The 22,108-nt window shown below is 35.2% G+C and overlaps 3 protein-coding genes across 5 annotated transcripts; 1 reads left to right on the top strand and 2 right to left on the bottom strand.

The window, feature by feature from the left end:
• Nucleotides 1-2,122: 2,122 nt before the first annotated feature.
• LOC135150507 (uncharacterized) lies at nt 2,123-4,356 on the bottom strand. Its single transcript, XM_064086845.1, has 5 exons — nt 3,976-4,356; nt 3,429-3,840; nt 2,769-3,266; nt 2,331-2,663; nt 2,123-2,241 (listed from the first exon to the last, which is right to left on the bottom strand). Exons 1-5 carry the CDS (start codon nt 4,354-4,356, stop codon nt 2,123-2,125), a joined length of 1,743 nt encoding a protein of 580 aa, XP_063942915.1.
• A 3,613-nt stretch (nt 4,357-7,969) lies between these two features.
• On the bottom strand, nt 7,970-12,663 carry LOC108206968 (probable mitochondrial-processing peptidase subunit beta, mitochondrial). Its single transcript, XM_017377422.2, has 9 exons — nt 11,980-12,663; nt 10,878-11,042; nt 10,417-10,551; nt 10,170-10,330; nt 9,966-10,074; nt 9,383-9,481; nt 9,162-9,221; nt 8,799-8,906; nt 7,970-8,196 (listed from the first exon to the last, which is right to left on the bottom strand). The coding sequence occupies exons 1-9, from the start codon at nt 12,604-12,606 to the stop codon at nt 8,110-8,112; spliced, it is 1,551 nt and encodes a 516-aa protein (XP_017232911.1). The 5' UTR covers nt 12,607-12,663; the 3' UTR covers nt 7,970-8,109.
• A 1,224-nt stretch (nt 12,664-13,887) lies between these two features.
• Nucleotides 13,888-17,993, top strand: LOC108205934 (uncharacterized). Of its 3 annotated transcripts, XM_064087165.1 has the most exons (8): nt 13,901-14,683; nt 14,929-15,177; nt 15,283-15,531; nt 15,724-15,789; nt 15,946-16,028; nt 16,132-16,303; nt 16,621-16,711; nt 16,811-17,029. In XM_064087165.1, the coding sequence occupies exons 1-8, from the start codon at nt 14,329-14,331 to the stop codon at nt 16,869-16,871; spliced, it is 1,326 nt and encodes a 441-aa protein (XP_063943235.1). In that variant the 5' UTR covers nt 13,901-14,328; the 3' UTR covers nt 16,872-17,029. The 3 variants fall into 3 exon arrangements, with proteins under 3 accessions (XP_017231555.1, XP_063943235.1, XP_017231554.1); XM_017376065.2 differs by having other exon boundaries at nt 13,908-14,683; nt 14,929-15,531; nt 16,811-17,993; XM_017376066.2 differs by lacking the exons at nt 16,621-16,711; nt 16,811-17,029 and adding an exon at nt 16,478-16,614 and having other exon boundaries at nt 13,888-14,683; nt 14,929-15,531.
• The last annotated feature ends 4,115 nt before the right edge of the window (nt 17,994-22,108 follow it).

Here is a 22,108-nt window from a genome sequence, read left to right as displayed (position 1 = left end):
CCATCTGATAGACTTTAAAGTTGGAATGTGCATCAAATGGAAGAAAAATTCTGATCACCTCAAGACGTTCAACTGGAGAATATGTTTCATTGTAATCAATTCCTCTTCATGGGAGTAAACTTTAGCAACCAGTCTGGCTTTGTTCCGTACAACAGTGCCATCACCATCAAGCTTATTGTAGTAGACCCATCACAGACTTGTTCTTTGGTCTTGGAAACAGGGCCCATACTTCTTGTCTCTCGAATTGATTAAGTTCTTCTTGCATGGAAAAAACCCAATCCGGATCGGCTGGTGCATCTTCAATTTTCTTCGATTCTTCTTGAGATGAAAAACCCGAATATAGACATTCATTTTGAGATGCACTCGTAGTCCGAACACCAACATCTGGATCACCAATAATTAGATCAAAGGGATGATCTATACTCTAGATCCTCTCCCTTGCAAGATCCAATCTTGATGATTCGCCAGAATTATCATTGTGATGTTGTGTTTGACCATTTGATCCACCATCTCCCCCTGAGTTGCTGCTAGGTTGACTAGATGATCCACCACTGACATTAGTAGAGTCCACAGTGTTTCCATTGTTTTCTCCACCATTACTTGGATCATTATCATCATTATTATTGTCATTACCTGTTGCAGCATCAGGTGCTTCATAGTCATCATCCGAGTCCGAGTCCGGATAATTTTCAAACTTTAGTGACTCAGATGGATCTTCAATTTGGATACTTGGGAGTTTAGTGTCGTCAAAAGTAACGTTGACACTTTTCTTGACTTGTAATTGATCAATGATAAACACATTATATGCTCGATGAAAATAACCAACACAAAAAAAATGCTTAAAGTGCTTTGGCCTCAAACTTGCCACGATGTTCATCTCCATCCTTAAGCACAAAGCATTTAGCTCCAAATACATGAAAGTACTTGAAAGTTTGTTTCATACCATTCATAAGTTCTAAAGGGGTTTTCATGTTTTCCTTTTTGATCAGAGTTCCATTCTGGGTTTAACAAGTAGTATTCACAACTTCAGCCCAGAAGTAGATGGGCAACCTTGATTCACAGCATAGTTCTTGTTGTTCCTATCAAGGTACGATTCTTCCTTTCTACTACTCCATTCTGTTGTGGAGTCCTTAGAGCTGAATATCATCTTGTTATCCCATTGTCGGAGCAAAATCTGTTGAGAGTTTCATTCTTAAACTCTGTTCCATTATCGGACCATAATGCTCTGACACAAAGTTTATCATTAGAATCCAACTCGATCTTCATGACACGATCAATTACCAATTACGGAGTTTCATCCTTAGAATGTAGGAATAAAACTCATGTGAACTTTAGAGAACTCATCAACAATCACCAAGGCATATATTTTTCTTGATACAGACATCACATTGACTAGACCAAATAAATTCATATGCAGAAGTTGCAGTGGTTCAGTAATGTTATCGGTGTCTATGCCTTTGTATGATGTTATCTTAGCCTTCCCTTTCTGACATGCCTCACAAAGTCCTTGTTGAGTGAATTCCAAAGGAGGCAGTCCTCTCACCAAATCCCTCTTGACCAGAGAGTTTAAAGTTTTAAAATTGAGGTGAGACAGCTTCTTATGCCATAGCAAACTATCTTCAGGTGAAGCCTTTGAATAGATACAATTATCTTCATCATTGGTTCCTGAAGATCAGCTATGTATAAGTTAGCTTTTCTTACTCCACAGAGAGCAAGACGATCATCTTTAGTGTGAGATATCAAACACTTCTCCATGACAAAATTTACTTTGTATCCTTTGTCACAGAACTAACTGATAATGAGGATGCTGTGCTTGAGTCCTTCAACCAAAGAAACTTTTTCAATGATAACATTTCCAGCATTTAAATTTCCATATCCCGTAGTACGACCTTTGCTGTTATCTCCAAAGGTGACAACTGGGCCAGCTCTCTCAATCACATTTGATAGAAGGGCTCTATCACCGGTCATATGTCTAGAAGATCCACTATCAAGGATTCATACAACCTTTTCAACCTTGTTTGGCTCCCTGCACATATCAAACGAATTAAGCCTTCTTCGGAACCCAAACTTGGTTGGGCCCGACATACTTAAAGAATTGACCTTTGTCGGCTTTGACAACAGATCATGTTCGAATAACATCAGCATCCGCCTTGACTGTACTTACTTTCCTACAAACAGCCTTGAACACTTTAGGTTTAGGCTTAGGAACATAAGTATCCTTCTTAATAGGAGAAGGACCAGCTGTCTTGGTTTTTGCAAACTTACTATTCTTGTGCTTTCTAGGTGTTGTGTTTTCTTTGTTGTTGTGTTTTCTTTGTTAGCATGCATACTTTTGAAATAAGAAGACATTACATTAAACGCACACAACATGCAATTATCAACACCACAAGGTCTATGGCACATATCAACTAAAGGAACAGTAGGCATGTTATTCAGAACAACAGGGGGTTTAATAGTTTCTACATTAACATTTTCAGAAGTTCTAATGTTATTAGTAGATGAGCATGTATTGTTACCATTCCTGCATTTAACAAACTTATTAGGCTTGTTAAAATTATTCTTTAAGCCATTGGCACCTATGCCAGCTTTGGACGAACTGAATGTGCCCCCAACTTGCATTGGCTCTACAGATGCCAAAATCTCCCTCTCATTCTCAATATTCTCTAAATTCATTTCATATTGAATAATCACGGGCATATCAAGTAATGGTTCTGCGATAGGGGTTTTGAATAAAGGTTTGGGAGCATCCTTTAAAACATGTGGGATACCCCTGTCTTCAGCACTCTTAACAAAAGGAGTTATGTTACTAGCCTTACCTACAGACTTGTTGTAATAGAAACCTATACCAACTTTCCTTTTAATCACTTTTTGGTCCACTAGGTTCTTAACAATATTAGTCGACTCCTTATAGGCAAGGCACCTAACCTTCTCTTCAGCTAGTTGCTCATTCAGTTTGTTCTCCCTATATTCTAACACTTTAACCTTGTTTGACTGAGTTAATAAATCACTAGTCAATTGTTCAATTTTAGGAGTGAGAACAAGCTTTTCTTTTAACTTCAACTCATGAACTTCTAGCTTTAACGCTTTGTGTTCAAGAGTCAGAGCTTTGAGCTTCTTAAGAGCATCATCACGATCAAGTCCTAATTGCATAAGTAGTTTAGGGCAAGTAGGATCCACCGGAAATCCACCAGTGCGATGTGGAGGTGTAGAAGGTTCCATGAAAGCCATTAGAGCAACATTCCCCCGCTCTTCCTCCTCATCACTGTCTGTGTCATCCCAGCTTTTCCCTTTTGCCACATAGGACTTCCCTTGGCTGCTTTGGCCTTGATGTTTCTTTAGCAGAGCCTCATACTTCTGCTTTAGCTCGTCGTAAGATTCTTTCTTCTTTTCCAGCTGATTGGGCTTCTTGCACTCCGATGCAAAGTGACCAGGCTCATCACAGTTGAAGCATTTAAACTTTCTTCGATCAACCATCCCAGTCTTGTAAGCCCCTTTTGATGTTGTGGACGAAGATTCCCCTTTCTGGAATTCACTACCATAAGATTTAAACTTGTAGGAGGGATTCTTCATGAATCTCATGTTGCTAAACTTCCTAGCAAACATAGCACGAGATTCGTCCTCAAGCTGATCCAACTCTTCCATAGAGTAGAATTCATCATCACCCGTATTTGTTGACGTATGTCCTATTTCAGGAACCACATACTCTTGGGTGCTTTTAGAATGTACAACAACCTTCCGCTCTTTCACAACAGGTGATTCTATTACGAGAGCAGTAGAATTGCTGACAGATGTAGACGCGTTGATCGTCTTTCCCCATCCGTATCTCTGTTTCATCTGGACCTGTTCCAACTCATAGGTTTTTAGAACGCCATAGAGTTTTTCTCATGAAATCTCTGACAGATCTCTGCTCTCTCTGATGGCAGTTATCCTATGTTCCAGATGCTCAGGGAGCGTCAACAAAAACTTCAGGTTCACCTCTTTGTTGTCATAGTATTTCCCGTTCAGATTCAGATTGTTTATCAAATTGTTGAATCTAATGAATACTTCAGAAATCCCTTCTCCGGGATTGGAACCAAATTGCTCGTATTGAGCCACAAGAATTTCCTTCTTGTTTTCCCGGACTTCCTCAGATCCCTCGTTGATTATTTGCAAGGTATCCCATATTTGTTTTGCACTAGTACAATTAACAACATTATTGTACATGACACGATCCAAAGAATCAATCAGAATGAGCTGTAGATTCATGTCCAGTTGAATCAACTCATTATCCTCATCAGAAAACTCAGCATGAGTTTTTAGATAGGTTCTGTGAGGAATCGTAACTCCATCTTCAATATGTTCCAAGATAATATTCATTGGGGGCGAGAGACCCTTTGTCAAAATATTTATGTATTTTTTATTCGACGCCCGGAGGAACAACAACATGTGTCTCGTCCAGAGACCAAAATTAGCCTTGTCAAAAGGTGGAATTTTAATGCTGCTAATTTTTGCGGTAGATATGGTAGAAGATTTGAGTGTTTATGTGTTTGGGAAAAGATTTGGATTTTGAAAGAAAAATAATTTCGAATCAAAAATAATTTTTGGAATTAAAAATTATTTGGAAAAAGATTTGAAATAAAAATAATTTTCGATCAGAAATAATTTTTGGAATAAAATTATTTCGAATAAAAAATTATTTAGAAAAAGATTTGAAATAAAAATAATTTTCGATCAGAAATAATTTTTGGAATAAAATTATTTCGAATAAAAAATTATTTGGAAAAAGATTTGAAATAAAAATAATTTTCGATCAGAAATAATTTTTGGAATAAAATTATTTCGAATAAAAAATTATTTGGAATTTTTAGAAATTTTCAGAGTGAGCGTAGGATCTGATAAGGTAGATTATATCAACCGCTCTAATACCAATTGTTAGATCCCGATACGATCGTAGAATGGGGGGTTGAATACAATCGTCACAAAATTCGCGCGGAATAAATCTGATTTGGATATAACTTGTTAATCAGATTTTAATTAATTAATATAACAATGTTTTAAGTCGTTACTCCCTCCGTCCCACCAGGTTTTTTACGCTACTTTTGGACACGTATTTTGAGGCTCCTATAAAGTATAGTTCCACAATGTTTTTTTTTATAAAAAAAATTCTGAAAAAAAGTCTGACGTTTAAACTTTTATTCAGAAAAAAAAAAAACGTTATTGATCTATACTTTATAAGAGCCTCAAAATGAGTGCAAACAGTGAACGTAAACATCCTTGCGGGACGGAGGGAGTATATAATTAATAAGGTTCAGTTTTAATGTCCAATAATGTTCGTAGAATAAATTCGACAAAATGTATTCTAGATTAGTGGTTAAAACAACCGAGTGATCAAAGCACAGGAAACTGTGGATATAACAAGCAAGTTACGAACAACTTGAAAGCTTTACAAATGCTTTGATTTACAAAGTGATGAACACTTAGAAATGAATAAACTAAGCCATATTTATAGGCAAAGCTTTGAACTTGTAAGACAATAACAAGACAAGACAATTACAAGCTCGGAAAGACAAAAACAAACAAGGCAAGACAATATAGCCTTGGGCAAGACAATACAAGGCAAGGAAAGACAATTCCAGATTGTCTACCAAGCCTAAACTAGCCAGAAAGACAATTGTAAGAAGGACAAGACAATTGGAGACAAGGTAAGACAATTTATCACAAGGTAAGACAATTTGACACAAGGTAAGACAATTTGTCACAAGGTAAGACAATTTGATTGTCTACCAAGTCTTTGCACATGGCAGAAAGACAAAGTGGCTTTGTCTTGGCCACACATGAAGCAAACGGTAAGACAATTTAAATTGTCTTGCTGCCATCAACCCATTTCGGTAGGATAATTCATTTGAATTGTCTTGCACTTCTCCTTCCTTCCTTGAAGCAAGCTCGGTAAGACAATCTTTGATTGTCTTAGAGTAGTCTTAGCCACCATTCTTTCATCAGTAAGACAATAAGCTAAATATTGTCTTAGAGTAGTCTTTAAAGGAGCAAGACAATGTAATTCTTTTCTTAATGGTTGTAGTAAATGAATAGATAATAAATAGAATATAATCCACTTAATTAATTTATTGAGTATCTTTATTAGATAAATTAATTCAAGAGTGAATTAATTTACTAAATAAAATACACAACTAATATAATTATATGAGTAGTGAATATATATAATATATTTAATATTTAATTACTTTCCTTCTTTAGCAGAGCTTCGGTCTTCTATCAATATATTAATTTATTTATTTATTTTCTACTTGATTAATTAATTGAATAATTCAAGAATTAAATTAATTCAAAGTGAATTAATTTAATAAATAAATCAAGCAACTAAATTAATATGAGGGTAGAGAATAAATAAATAATTAATTCTTTTCTTCAGATTTTTTGTCTTCTTGTCTTGAAATCTTCGTCTTTGATTATCTTTCGCTTGAACGACCACCTTCCTTTGATGTTAAATATTCAATATAAATAGCTGACACACAAATGTACTGTCTGGTTCATTTGTGCCTAACTAAATTAAATATTCTCCATCAATTAAACATTTGAGCTGTGGTCGGGTCTTCGAATCTTTGTCTTCTTGTTCAACTTCATTTCAATACACATACGGAATCTCTAATGAAATAAATATTTGAATCTTCGTACCTTCTGAACTCCTTGAACTGCTACACAATTTATTTGAAAACGAGGCTTGATCATATGAAATGAACTTCTTCCAGTGGCTTGTAGCTGATATCTTGGAATTCTTCTAACATTTTGATTCTTGTATCTACTTGACATTCTTGATCTGATTCCGAATAAACTATCTACTATCATATCTTATCAGAGACTAATCCAGGTGGAGTTACATGTTGAGTTACAAGTAGAGAGGTTATCAGACACAAGTTGAGTTATCACCGGTTGTACAAATAGGCTTAGACATGTACCTTGTAATAAGGCCTTTCAATTTTTTTCAAGTGCTGATATTGTTGGAAATTTTTTCTAATATTCAAATTGGATCCCACGTGCAGATGTATAAACTCATAAAGTAAAAGTTGTTATATACTACTCTTTTTTGTCCGCGCTCCGTGCACGGGTGTCTTGATATTTTAGTTGGTTTTTTGTGGTATAGTAAAATAATTTTTGTGGAATTAAACTATCAAATAATCCCAAATGAAGAATAAAATTAAATAAAACAAAATGCCATACTTAAATCAAAATAGTTCGGATGATAACCTCATAGTCTATAAAGAATTTGAGTATAATCTCAAATACTTATTACATTATTATTTCATAAAAATCTAAATATTGTACTACGATTATTCAGCATTCTTGGAGATGTTATAATCGGAGATCTAATAGCGATACATATCCATCACGATCAAGCTTGGAAAAAAATAAAAAATTTATAAATTATTCTCGTATTATTTTGATAGAGTTGGGCTCTTTGAAATCTTTTTTAATTAGACTACTTGGAGACCTAGTCTACAACCATTAGATCAAAACTGAAATAGACGGCAGATATGAAGGACAACTTTACTTTTTTTAAAATTGAGAAACCGCTGAATAGATACGGCTTCGTACAAGACTTGCTAATTTCTTAAAATTGAGATTCGAGCGTTTTTGAAATTAAGCGAGTTAAGCGGTCCAAATGATATTGACTTGCTAATTTTTTTTAATTTTAAAATATTAATGTTTTTATATTATAACTATAATTATATCAAAATATTAAATATATATATTTTTTGTTATAAATATAAAAAATTTAAATTCTTACCACAAGTCCACAACATAATATTATTTTTAAATATATTAATATTATAATTATATATTTAATTATATATAATTAATCCGCTTATTGACCCGCTTAAAATTCCGTTTAAGCGTCCGTTTTACCGCTTAAGCGCTAGAAGGTCCTTCCGCCGCTTAGCACGGATCTGCGTAATGTTAGTAAATCCCTTATAGCATAAGTATGATACTTTATCGCTAGGTATGCTAGTAATTAGCAACTCCTAAATGGCACAAACAAAAGATAATTTAGGACAGCCTTCTCCTAGCAGCTGTCAGCTGATTTTGATGTAGAAAATTAACAATTTTATCCACCTAGCATCTGTTCCAGTAGGTTCTACGAGCAAAATAGTTGTAATCGGGTAGGCCTTGGACAGGCCCAACAGCGGCAATTGCAATATCCTGCAGGAAAAAAAAGCATACAATTACTCATCATAATGCCAAAAAAAATGTATTATCAATAGAAGCAATACAGTAAGACTGCAACTGGGGGTGTAATCGAGCCAAGCCGAGTCGAACACTAACAGGCTCGGCTCGAGCTCGACTGAAAAGTTCGGGGCTCGAGTTCGAGTTCGACCGAGCCTTTAATTTCAAGTTCGAAACTCGGCTCATAAATAGTTCGATAGGCTCGAGTTCGGCTCGAAAGCTCGAATCGAGTCACTAAATACGACAAAAACTCGAAATATGATCGGCTTGGCTCGAGTTCGATTCGATTAAATATATGAATTATAAATAAAATATTAAATATATTTGAAAAAATATATTTATAATAAAAAAATTTAAAAATAGTGGGGGCTCGATAAGGATCGGGAACCTTACGAGCCGAGTAATTTGAAGCTCGAGCTCGGCTCGGTAAAACATCCAAATAGCTCGAGCTCGAGCTCGGCTCGATTATTACCGAATCAAATTCGAATATTTTACGAGCCGAGCTCAAGTAGCTCACGAACAGTTTGGTTTGTTTACACCCCTAACTGCAACTTAGCAAAATCTCTTACAATACTTACCTTATCTTTTATAAAACGACATGCAACACGTTTGATGGTGCTGGAATCCACAGCATCAATCCTAGCAAATAGCTCCGCATATGGAATTCTTCGTCCGTATGCAAGTAGCTATTTAAATAATCAGTTGGCAAAAAAATTAAAACAATCATAAGATCACAAAGCTAAAATTTCTAATTTGCTGAATCAAAAAAGTTCCAGTAAACACATGAAATACAAGTAAATTATTGGTTTTATTATAGAATATTCACAAGTACGAAGCCTGTCAGAATTCAAAATTGCAGCTCAAAGTAATGATCACGTCCTATCTACCTGATAAGTACCTACATATTCAAAGTCAAATGTTTTTATGGCATAAATATGTACCTGGTGGCCAATGTCTTGTGCAACAGAAATGGTTCCCTCCGTTAGCAGGGAAAATTTCAGCTGTAATACAATATCGTGTAAGCACAATACCACAAAAGAAGGGAATTACATTATGACCACATCCCATATTAATCATCTCCTGGTTACTGACATGTCAATCGAAAGCGATAGAAAGAATAAAATAAACATAAATATCAATTAATAAGGTAAGCAGTGAACACCTGATTGCGAGCACGAACCACATCATCCTCCGAAGCCCTATAGCATAACTGGGTCACCTCATACATTATCGCATAAGCTAAATCGTCCAAACAATCCGGCTAAAACAGAAAACGATCACTAAGATATTTGGAAATTATTTTAAAGAATCAATTTTCTCAGTTGAGTTTAAAACTCTTAGTCAATTACAAATGCCATTAGAACAAGTCATGAAAAATGAAATATTTGAAATGCAATTAAAGGTAGGAGAGCTTAGTTGCACTGGCAAAACTTAATCAGTGTGACAGTTTTGAAGCATGTTTATACTAGGAAATATATGGAAGACTAAGATACTGGACATACAAAAGGTTATTGCAACTAACATTTCTTATAAGGCTATAAACTTATGTACAATCACGGTCCTTGCCTGGGAGCTATATACCATCCAGTTTATAGCAAAAGATTTCCAAACAGACAAATTACAAAGTTTAGTATCGTTCTACACTTCTTTATCTACATTCCTGTTAAGATTAATGAATATACAAAGCAAGAGAAAAAAAGTCACCACCATTTATTCAAGGTACAGAAGATATACAGTAGGCACACCTTAGCTACAGCATGAACCCCAAACAAACCAGTATCTTTATAGTTATAGTTAAAGGCCGTCATGCTTTCAGCTATATCATTAATGGCAATCCTCTGCACGAGCATAGAGCTGTGCATAGATAAAACTCATAAATACATCCGGCCAATATGTAATGACACAGACAAAAGCATCGAATCAATTAATTATCAACAGTCACAACTTACCCCTTGTGCTTTCCACCACCTGAACTAACAGATCTTTTATTATAAGAACCCAAAATTGTTCGCATTACCATTAAGGCTGTGGAATCTGGATCTGTCCAAGATGCTCCCTTAAAAGCAACGGCAAATTGCGCAAGAGGAACACTGTCGTCAATAATCCTAACCTGATTTTGAGAAAATGTCAAAACAAGTAACGTAATTGTTTCACTACACGAAAGTCATGGGTGACAATGCACAACATAACTATTACCTCAGAGCCTGTAAAAATTGCAGGTTCTTCTGCAGCTAACTCGGAAGTTGTTAAACCCTCTGAGAACTTTATAAACTTAGACTGTACTTGCTCAACAATATCTTCATGTTTAACTGCTCCAGAAGCAACAATTACCTACAATTATATTCCCACGAACAAAAAAAATTAAAAAAATTTTATACAGCTATAGTACCATAAAATTGAGTTCGTCTATCAGAATGTTAGAGGTTGAGCTCTGTAACACACCACAGTCCCACATCGAGGAGTGTGGAGACTTTAGTACAGTTTATAAGCATAAGTTGTTGCAGTTGGGCCAGTATATTGGGCGCTAGGCGCTCCCGACATAGAGGTCTCAAACAACTCCGTCAATAAGTGAACAATATATTACAAAAATTGCGCAAGAAAATATACTGACATGTCTATTGAATGATATAAACAACACTCAAGCTACTTTTGTGTACCATTCTTGGAGCTGTGTAGTGTGTCGATATATAATTCTGAAGATCCTCCTCTGTGATTAAGCTGATATTTTTAGCAGGTCCAGAAATAGTCCTTCCTAAAGGACTATGCTGAAAAGCAGTTGCATGGAGTTGGTCAAAAATGAGTTCCTCTGTCTGTGCTAACACCTGTAACAGGAAAAACACTCATGTGAACAACAGTCGCATGTAAAACTAACAAGATAACCTTATCGACTTGAAGAATCTTTTGAGCATCTAGTGGTAAATTAAAGATGCTAAAGCTTAAGAGCTACAAATGCACCCAAATGCTCTTAAGAGCTTAAGAGCATCTAGTTGATTACAATGCCAAGTCATGGTAGTCGTGAGGTGTACATTTTTACAAAACAAATGGGTTAAATCTCAAAGTGCTCACTGAAGTGAAGGGCTGGTATCAAATTAGTCATCAAACTTAACGGGGTATCACTTTAATCACTAAAGTGTCAAAATAAATATCGAATAGACACCTCAAATATGTGCTCGAGAACTAAAAATTATATCTACGGAGTTCTATAATTTTTTTACTTGAATGCTACTAGAACCAAATGAAAAGTTATGATTTATAGTATTTTGGATAATACAATGAGATTTTTAAAATTTTATCTACTATTAATTTTAATTTTGTAGTTATTTTTTATTTAAATAAAAATAATCAGTAGATCAAATTTTAAAAATCTCACTATATTATCTAAAATACTAAAATTCATAACTTTTCATTTCGTTGTGGTAGCATTCAAGAAAAATGTATAGAACTCCATAGATATAATTTTTAGTTCTCAAGCACGTATATAAGGTATATGTTTGATATTTGCTTTAACTTTAGTGATTCAAGTGATACTCTCTTAAATCTGATGACTAATTTGATACCAGACCAGACCTTCACTTCAGTGAGCACTTTGAGATTTTACCCCAAAACAAATTCACAACTATTCCATACCACTCAAAATAATGATAACAGTAGAAGAAAGTTACTTGTGCTGAAATAATCTTATATCTTTTACACAAGGTAGATAGATTACGATAAAAGGGGAGAATAAAACTGAAAATGAATTGACCTGGTAGGTGGTACCTTGTGGTTGTCTTGGTTCATGAATTCTTTTAAAATCTCATTACGCACTATATGAATTCTTTTAGTAGTGAACCTGGGATTTTGCAAGATATCAGACAATATATCAAATGCTAGAGGGACATGATTACCCATGACCGTAGCATAATAAGATGTCTTCTCTCTGAAAGTTTCTGCAAACAATTCCCCTCCAATATTTTCAATCTGCTCAAGTTGTCTCTTCTTCCTCCGCTTACTCCCTGTAAAAATAATACGATCCAAGAAAGAAGCAGTGCCGTGAGTGTTATCAGGCTCATATCTGGACCCGGCGTCAATCCAGATACCTACAGTAGCCATATTAGGAGAATTAGGAGCAGACTCGGTGGCCACTCGGAGACCGTTAGGGAGTGTAGTGACACGAGTGAGTGGGAAAGAGAGCGGAGGTGGTGGTATCATATCTTTTGGATGTGGATTGTTGTATTTTAGAAACCTATCCTCGGGATTTTCAAGCCTTTTCAATTTCTGCTTCACCGCTTCCGCCAACCGGTCGTAGATCATCACATAAGGTCCCGGAGGACCAGGTAGAGTCGATATTGATTGAGAATGACGATGGGAGCGGCGAGCTAGGTTTAGAACATGCCCTTTCGCCATGACTGTCCTTGAGAAGTGGGGAAACCCCTCTGGTCAACAAAACACATGCAGTACCGAACAATAATAAAGCCGTCTGGGTCGAGCGCCACATAACCGACCCAAACCGTGAAACCTGAACCAAACCAACCATTTTTTGGATCAATTAAATTCAACACTTCAAAACCGATAGTTAAATGGGTCTATTTTTGAAAAATCTGAATAAATTGAGTTGGGTCAGGATTTAACATATTATAATCTTCAGGTCCGATCCTGAATTTTTGGGGCCCTACGCTAAAAAAAATTGGGACCCTCTTTAAAAATAATAATTATTTTGACAAAAATAATTTTAATAGTTTCTACCTTAAAAATAATAATATAAATGAAAATAATAATTTTTTTTGACAAAAAAAAGTAATATAATTAAATAACTTAAAATTTTTGGAGCCCTCCTAGTCTTGGGCCCTAGGCCACTGCTCCTCTGGCCTACACTCAGAACTTGGGCCTGATAACCCTTAACCAACCTAACCCGTTTATATACCAAACAAATAAATTAGTTTCGTTCACATCTAGTCATGTGACAATATAGTGCATGCAAATTCTTCTGTACAGTCTCATTTGGTAGTATTTTGGTATTTTAATTTGTTTTGCTAACTAATATTTGTCTAATTCGTATTAGATTTTTCTATGTACTTGTGAGCTATGTTCCAGAAGTGTCAATGACATCGAACTAGTAGAGTAATTTTTTATGAACATCAAATTCTGATATTAAGGGCATCTATATATAGTTCATAATTTTTTATGTTCTAGACTTGATATGATGGAGGGTTGATTGGATTATTATAATATTTTACTTCAGATGTGTGCGAACTGATGAGAACAGAACTCCCATCAGAAGGCTAAAGACTGGGGAATTGTTCGTTGGTGTGGTTTTACATATAATTATCAGAAGATTGTTGTGAGTGGAAGGCCATATTTAACCAGGAACTTCTTTCAAGATCGAATCTGTTAGTTATCTCACACCATCACAGAACAGAATGTTTTCTTCTGAGTGTATTAGTGATGCAAAATATCGTAGAAATGCTAGATCTTCTAAACTTGGATGTGATATTTTGAAAGGGCTTTTATGGTGAAAAATGAGTATATTGTTCCTCTGAAGTGATATTCTCTGTCGGATTTTATCGTGAATCACACGTGTCAACTTCTTTCACCAACATCCTTTGAAGTATTATAATTTCTTTGATATTTTCTTTCGCAATATGTGTAAGTATCTAAAATCATAGACCTGCCAGCCCTTTTATAAAATGACTGACTAGATCTCTGTAGGCTGCAAGGAACAAACTTCTACAGAGTTCAGTCACTTGTGCGTCTGAAGGAGATCTTGCCATCAGTTTTTGGTCTAATAGTTATTATGATTTTTATGAATGCTAGTTTTTATATGAATTATTTGGAATTTTCACCATTTTTAAGTTCTTTCCTTGTTTACTTTGAAGCATAATTTTAGAGTAGTTGCCTTTGTTATTGTCACAGTCTCTTTCCGTTTATATTTTAAAATCTTGATCACTCCTAATATCAGAAGTGTACTCGTACGAATGATTGAAATAAAATTATAAGTGGGATATGGGGCAAGCCCAACTTGTGCGAAACCAGAGTGCGAGTAGCAGACTTTGAAATCCAAAAAAGAAGAAGAAAACGAACCCCCTTTACTCTTTCACAATCTAATTGAAACCCTTCGTAGAATCAGGGATGTCGGTGTTTATAGAATTAGTTGAGACGTTTTGTCTTCCTACTCTAACAGAAGAATCTTACTACGATAAAATCAGTGGTTTACTTGACAGATATCCCAAACGCGGTCGTGCCTTTCGATCAGTTTTACCAGAAAATGATCCCAAAACAGCCGATGATTACGTATCCATGAAATTTTGTACAATAGGGAGAGTTCCTGTATATGGAATCTACAACAAGAGTGACTTGCAGCTTAGTGCTGTCTGTGTCCAAGGAACCTTGTTTGCTATTGATGATTGTGATTTGGATCCGAATCTTGTTCCTGATCTTCAATTTCACAGAGTTATTTTAGATATTCGACACTCTTCTTTAGCAGGTACTCTGCTTGGTTTCGTTATTTTGTGATGCTATTTTCTACTTTTCGCTCCTAGTCAGATGATTCGTTGTTTAAATCCCAGTAGTTCTGTTTTCACATGTTGTTTTTCTTGCCATACACTTATACTCTCAATCAACTATTGTTGCTCCTGGTTCCTTTTTTACTTTTGTAGGTTAGATTCTTACATTGTCCCTGATTATTACTGATTATTCGAAAAGTTGTATCATGTATCTACTATTTTCCAGTTTCAGAAAGTTTAAGCTACACAAAGGGAACCATGTGTTCTGCAGTTAGTACCTTAAGCCTTGGGTACATGCCAGAGAAGAAAAATGAATGGACCAGTGCAATTGTGCTACTTAGCGGAATGACAACCCAGGCTGTTAGGTTTTATCGTATGAAAGGCCATGTTGGACAGGGATTAACGAAAAAGGCTCGTGTTCCCAACATACCTCATTACAGAGATTTACGGCTTCAAAATAGATGGCATGATATTTGTAAGGCTGTCAGGAGAGAAGAGTATCCCTATCAATACAACCTCTGCAATTATGATAACAAGTTTACAACTGATTTAATCGAACTTTGTTGGATCCGATATACAGTAGCACTGATCAATTTTGGGGACGGAGTGAAAGGAGAGAATTTCTCGAGAAAATATACCAAGGAGAGGGGACAAAGCAAGGGAAGCCATGAAAAACATGTGCACGAGCAACTTCTGAGGCTGACAAACTGTAGATGGTTACCCAAGTTGCTAAACGCAAGAGTTTTAGCTCCAGAGTGTTTGGTAGGACCGATGATAAGATATAAAAAAAGCCATGTACCTGCACCAACCGATGCAGCTAGACTTCAAGGTAACAGGTCGAGTATACTGAATGTTAGAGTACCATCAAGTTTTATGCCTATGAAATATAATTGAACTCGTGCTCCAGTCAACTTAAAAAACACAAACATAATGTGAGTAGAAGAATAATATTGTTTTCCCCCTTTCGTGAAACATTTTTGAAATTGTTTGATCGGATACATGTGTTATGTATTTGTTGTAGGGAGAGGCAAGGTATATAAGTTTGATGCATCAGGCTCATTTCTTTGGTTCAAAAGGCACAACGCCAGTAAGATTTAATCAATTCCTTGTAGAAACATATTACATATCTATTTGCTACGTGCTGAAGCTTTTCTCGTCAGACCTACCACTACGCCAAAGTATTATTTTTGTGAATATAATTTTTTTTTTTAAATCTAAGCACATAAAAATTGATTCCATGCAGCATCACCAGCTTCATATGGGACAAGTGCTGGATGCGTGCGCACATTGTTCACTGCAACAATATTCTCAATGCAACGATCCAGGGTATCCATTTCACACTCTAAATTCTTTTATGTAAATAATGAAAAACTGGGAGTGTATAAATGGGATATTTCTAAATAATTATGTCCTCTCTTTTGTTTGACAGTGTGAGGTTGACAAAATCAAGTCAAATCCTTTTTTTAGATCCTTAGATTCTGAATTAGGAGGTGTAACTAATCCCGTCATGGTCTCAACCTCCGGGAAGTATCTTTCTGGCTTTGATCAGTTTGAAATTTCAAAGGAGGAAAAGAATCTTAAAAGGGATAAAGGGAACCAAGGTAAATATTGTGTACTTTTTGTTTCTAGTAAATAAAACTTCCCAGATCGGTCCTTTTTGGCCCAAGCTATGTTTTACCGGTCCACATCCGGGTTGGTTCTAGGACCGAAATAAATGGTACTATTTATGTTTACGCTCCACGGTTACCTAAAATTTCATCCCTTCCTGTTGTCAGGTCCCTTGTGGAACCTAGTGCTAGTGGTCTGGCTGTCACAGGAGCGCACACACTGCCTGTCTCTCTAGATCTTGTGAAACAAGATTACAAATTTACTTTGTAATGGTGCAAAATGTGTTGTTGACATATTTTACTTTTTGTAGGACCTTGGCCGTTTGTGCAAATGAATATTGAAACAATTTCAGGAAGACTTAAAGCAACATATGCTTCTGCGATGCAGGTTACCAGGACAAGGTTCAGATATATAGTATTTTTGTTTTCTTCAAGTTTTTTATAAATATTTTCCTTTAGGTCCTTGTCCTTAACTCTCATCTTATTGTTTTGACTTTCCAGAATGCAGGCTGAAAGTTTTCACCTGAAGATATGGACAAAATGTTTACTTTGCAAGAAGTGATGCGAGGAAGATTAAGAAGAAACCAAGCCTTATTGCTAGTTTTTCATATTTGTAACTGTTTGCTATCTTCAAAAATGTGCTTCTATTGGAAAAAATGTCTGCGAGGAAGATAAGAAGAAAAAATAGTGTGCTTTTATATTTGTTTTTTGGTTCTTGCATTTCTATTCTTCATTATTGGTCATTGTTTGCTATCTGCAGAAGGTTGTGCTTCATAATATAAGTTCATGAATTTATCTAACATATTATTAGTATAGAGCCCGAGCCAGGCATGGGTGTGCATATAAGTTCATTTTAGAGTTGGTATGCATATATTGTCTGGTTATTATTATTAACACGATATCCAAGGAGAAGCCAAGTTTGCAGAAATTTATAAGTTTAGTAGCTTGTTGAAGTAGGGATGGTAGTTTTACTTGACCCGACGGAAACTCGACTCGTTCCGACCCGATTAATCTACCCGAAGCCGATTTTTTGGATCTGGATATGGATATGGATTTTATTTTTAGACTCAAAAAAGTTTGGATCTGGATCTCAGGTATTCTGAACCGAGACCCGACCCGAAATTTGATTCAAACCCGATCCGACCCGAAAATAGAGCTTACGCTATATTATATATGGCGTAAACGCTTTTTTATGACGGCGTAAGCACAGTATTTTTATTGATTTCTGTGCTTTGATTGCCTTTTTTTGGACAGTTGGAGATGAGTTTGATTTTTGTGCTTTGATTGCCTTTTTTCTCTGTTTTTGCTGTAGTGGCTCGAATGATAGTGGGCAACAGTAGGAATAGAATTACTGTTAGGCAAAAAGAAGTGAAAGGGGAAAGAAATGGTGTTCTTTGTAGTCATAATTCAAATGAAGATCCCTTAGGTAATGGATCTCCAGGTGCTGCAACAGTGTCCAGCATGCTCAAGAGTACTGATCTCAGCAAGATTAATGGGAAACTTTTGAACCTACCTTCCTTGCCAAATGTTTCTGACTTTCATAGATTCAAGAATGAACTGAAGACATTTTTGCCTTCAGTTCATTTTCTTCCTTCATTCTCTGGTTAGAATAGATTGGAGCTTCTCGTGAATTGTCTGCCAAAACATTCAATTGCGTGCCCGGCCAAGAATTGTATACTGGTAATGCTTCTCTCCGTGGCTTTTAGTAATTACCTAAATTTAAATGAGTGTTAACAATTTACGAGCTAAGTAATACTTTTAAATTAGGCCAGAAATGTACAATTGTATCTATTGAGTATGTGTTTGACAAAGCAATTGGAAGCCTCTCTTAGAGTTGTGTTCGGTTGGTTGAAATGAAATGTGGAGGTAAGGATGGAATCAAACCTGTCGACAAAATCAGTGGTGGAGAAGGATGTGAGACTGAGAGTGAAGAATATGATAGGTTTTAGTTATTAAAACTATGAAGAATAGTAGCCACAAATGATGAGCTTTATGTTATTTAGAAAGATCAAGATATAGTTATAACTTGCGTAGTAATGGAGCAGATATGAACATTATGTATAATTTTGTATGTTATAATTCAAATTGGATTCCATTCTCCCACCCACCAAACACCAAATGAAGTCATGGAGTCTGATAATGCATAAGCTTATTAGTTTAATATATTAATAATATGCTGCCTACCAAGTCTCCTTTCTGTATCAAAAAGTTAGCTACTTATATATCAAAATATGAGACCCGAGACTCTTTAAGTGGATCTTTATCAATATGCATTCTCCTGTGTTTTTAGATGGTCTCGAATTTAGAACTTTTTTGTTTTCATCTTTGGGGCAATATAAATCTTGTGTGCAAGTTATATGTTTTAAAAATTTGAACTTGGGACTTGGTACTTATGCCTAATATTATCTTAGATTGCCCCCACACCCCGAATGGAGCCATATAACATACCGTGCCTTTTTGAAACCAGAACTGTTTAAGTCAGTCTAGGATAATAACACTGCTGTGAAGTATAAAATAATTTGCTGGACTAACTCTTAAAAACGGGCTGCATTTCAGCTTTTAGGCAGAGTTAGTATTTAGTCAGCTATTTTTCTGCATATTTTCTGTGATTCGCAATTGTTTTTATGTCTTTGTATGTGTCTGACTGACTATATTTCTTTGGTGCACCTAAAAAAAGATCGCAAGCTCTGAGAACACAATCACTTTTTCTGGATGGTGATGGGTGGTGTGCCTTCTGGAGGTTAAATTGTTATCCTGGAGAATCAAATATCCTGGTTCAAGGTAAACTTTGATGCATATTTTATTTAAGGTTTTTTGGGATGAATTTTAGAAGGCAATCTAAATTTCTACCAATGTACAGATATAGGGAATGGGGATGATTCAATCGTCTTTGGTGAGAAATGGATAGCCTTCGACAATGAGCAGGAGAAGGTGGTCGAAAGGCATGTCTCTCTCCGGTGAGTTCCGAGTCCACTATTGAGTATTGACCAATCAATGACAAGTCTTAAGGACTTTTTTACAGAGATTTACTTGCGTGAACTGCTGTATAAAAATCTTAAATTTGGTCGTGTTGGATGATTGGTACCCTTTGGCTATATTTATTGAGGATCTTAATTTATTTTGTTGTCCTATGTGAGGGGAGAGAATGGTAAGAGCTCATTCAGCTGCTATACCTTCATTTCAGACCCTTTGTTTAGTTGTTCCCCTTTGTATACATTGCGTGTTTGCGACCACTTCCAGTAAACTCAAGGTGATATATAATTAAATATACATACCAAATACCTGATACTGCTCACTGAGCTTTAAGTATGCCAACTTATGTATGCGATTGGTTAATATGATGCTCCTAGGTTTGAAGCAAATGTTGAATCCCATTGGATAGTCTATTAATAAAGATAAAGGGTAAGTTTACGTACATCGCAACATTTACTACACCCTGCTAACGCGGGGGCCATGTAAACTAGGTACAACCATTAGAAAGTCGAACTTGGCATGACATTCAGAGTGTCCACTTAATACCCGATAGTTCCTGAGTTCAGAATCGACCCTATGAAAGATAAGGGACCTTTCTCGGTTTATGTTTATACGAAAGTCCTTTGCAATAGTTACAACTGACTGTATTACCTGCAGGACATTGGACACTCCAGGCTTTTATGTACTCATGAGTTTTAGGATACTACTTTGTGTCTTTTTATCAGTTTGATTAAATTTGTTATCATGTACATCGCATTGCAGCCAGATTCAGAGACTCAGTTGCTGACAATTCTGTTAGAATGGAATGGCGTGATGAAGTCAGTGTCAAGCACACTGGTTGGACTGAGCCCAGAATTTGAACTAGCTCTATACAGATTATGTTTCTGCATGGGCAATGAGAACAATTATGTGGAGCTTGGACCTTACTTGGTGAACATCAAGTGCCATTGTCTGGGAAAAAAAATATTGGATCAGCTTTCCCTGTTGCTGGAAACTGGACTGTATATGAACTGCTCTGATGCTTCTATTTTTCATCATTGATGGGATTATTTTGACCGAGAAACATTAGATTTGCTTTCAAGTACTCAACTCACAAGAATTTATGCAGTATTTTTGTTTTGCTAATTATACGTGCCTTTTTTTTTTTTTTTGGGAAATTGAGCGACGAAGAACCACTCGTACTTTGGCATATGCATGCGAACTTGTGATGTTTCTGCATATGCATACATTCTCTAACATTCGTGAGAGCAGTAGGGTACAACCATACAGGTGTACTAAAAACTTTGATTCTTTCAACTAGTATGGGAGTATGTTATTCACCGCTCTCTTGCTGAAAAATTGGAGCATATGTTGTTATCCTTATATCTATTAACACGTTAATAATCAGCAGGCTTGCAATGATCCGGGGCTACAGTATGATCCGTCATGTTATGTGGGCAAGAAGAGTGCTAATTATTTATGTGCTAATGTACTTCGGTTTATGTCGTAGATATTTATCTGCCTTGGTCATAACAAAAGTTATATTAGTCAAAAAAATTAACTGAAAATAATGATTTGTTAAACTTTTTGGGCATATTTTCTAATTAATAAAAAAAAGGTTGAAAACTTTTAGTATATTAATATTTTGATTTGATAAAATTATATTAAATAATTTTCTTTAATCGCGCGGAGCGCGTTTTCCTCCCTAGTTATATTATAAATATTAGTCTTTAACCCGTGCAAAGCACGGGAGGAGTGTTTTCAGTATATGAAACTGTTTAATAGATATCTACATGATGTTGTAGACTTTTAGTCTTAGAGGAGAGTACCAAACCAAAATTTTGTACGACTACAAATTATACCTATGTTGGCTTTTTTTATAATACTAGCCTTTAACCCGTGCGAAGCACGGGCGGGTATATAGTTCGTAATTTATTATTTATAATTTAAATTTTAACATCATTTTATTAGTATTTTAGTATTAACGGATTGAATTTTAATTAAATTATATTATTCAACTGACTATATTTTCACCCGATTACTTGAAAATGGACAAACCCTAATACACACACACACACACATGATTTTTTAATACATTTAATCTGAATTTAGTAACGTAGATTTAAAAATAAAATAAAAAAATAGAAAATTCAAATATTTTCCAAACATAGCCGATCGTGTAATACCTTTGAAAGATTTAGTAAATCAGTCGAATTTCAACATTATTTTGTAATTTTGGTTTTTTGACCGCAATAACTTTTAAGATTAGAGTTGGAAAGAGTTATATAATGGTTTTATTTTGAGATAGAATAAGTTAAAATTAAAAAAAGTTATATGAAGGTTCTTGTTAAAAGAAGATATTCAAAATTGTATATTTATAATTTTATTTATAATATCATTATAATTTTTTTAATGAAATCGTATATGATAATGGATTGTTATGAATGTTATTAAGATTTGAAACTGTTTAACAATATAATACTAATAGACTCCACATTTGTAGACTTATAGTACCAAAAGGAGAGTACCAAACCAAAAGTTATACCTAAAATCTTGGACTACAAATTATACGAAGGTTGGCTTATTATAATATATAGCCTATAACCCGTGCGAAGCACGGGCGACCATATAATTTTAATTTGATTATTTATAAGCTTAATATAATTTTATTAGTGTTTTTTATTAATTAGACAAAATGGTATTAAATTATTTTAATCGATTGGTTATATTCACTTTTGAAAATTTGTCTTGTACAATATTTTTCCATATTATAAAATATTAGTATAAGCAATCAATTTTTTTTCCATATGCGAATGTTTTCTTAATATTAATATATGATAATGTGGT

This window comes from Daucus carota, chromosome 2 (genome assembly GCF_001625215.2).
Source record: "Daucus carota subsp. sativus chromosome 2, DH1 v3.0, whole genome shotgun sequence".
NCBI lineage: Eukaryota > Viridiplantae > Streptophyta > Magnoliopsida > Apiales > Apiaceae > Daucus > Daucus carota.
This window is presented reverse-complemented; position numbering and strand designations above follow the sequence as displayed.

What these genes read in the sequence shown, in the direction of transcription:
- LOC135150507 (XM_064086845.1), bottom strand. Translation starts at nt 4,356, where the DNA reads ATGAATATTATCTTGGAACATATTGAAGATGGAGTTACGATTCCTCAC. An exon ending in AATACTATGACAACAAAGAG is followed by an intron (nt 3,841 to 3,975) that starts GTGAACCTGAAG and finishes GAGTTGGAACAG; the next exon opens with GTCCAGATGAAACAGAGATA. An exon ending in AATGTCTTCTTATTTCAAAA is followed by an intron (nt 2,242 to 2,330) that starts GTATGCATGCTA and finishes AAACCAAGACAG; the next exon opens with CTGGTCCTTCTCCTATTAAG.
- LOC108206968 (XM_017377422.2), bottom strand. Translation starts at nt 12,606, where the DNA reads ATGGCGAAAGGGCATGTTCTAAACCTAGCTCGCCGCTCCCATCGTCAT. An exon ending in CAATTTTTACAGGCTCTGAG is followed by an intron (nt 10,331 to 10,416) that starts GTAATAGTTATG and finishes TCTCAAAATCAG; the next exon opens with GTTAGGATTATTGACGACAG. An exon ending in GGTGGTGGAAAGCACAAGGG is followed by an intron (nt 10,075 to 10,169) that starts GTAAGTTGTGAC and finishes ATCTATGCACAG; the next exon opens with CTCTATGCTCGTGCAGAGGA.
- LOC108205934 (XM_017376065.2), top strand. Translation starts at nt 14,329, where the DNA reads ATGTCGGTGTTTATAGAATTAGTTGAGACGTTTTGTCTTCCTACTCTA. An exon ending in CGATGCAGCTAGACTTCAAG is followed by an intron (nt 15,532 to 15,723) that starts GTAACAGGTCGA and finishes TATTTGTTGTAG; the next exon opens with GGAGAGGCAAGGTATATAAG. An exon ending in ATGCAGGTTACCAGGACAAG is followed by an intron (nt 16,712 to 16,810) that starts GTTCAGATATAT and finishes TTGACTTTCCAG; the next exon opens with AATGCAGGCTGAAAGTTTTC.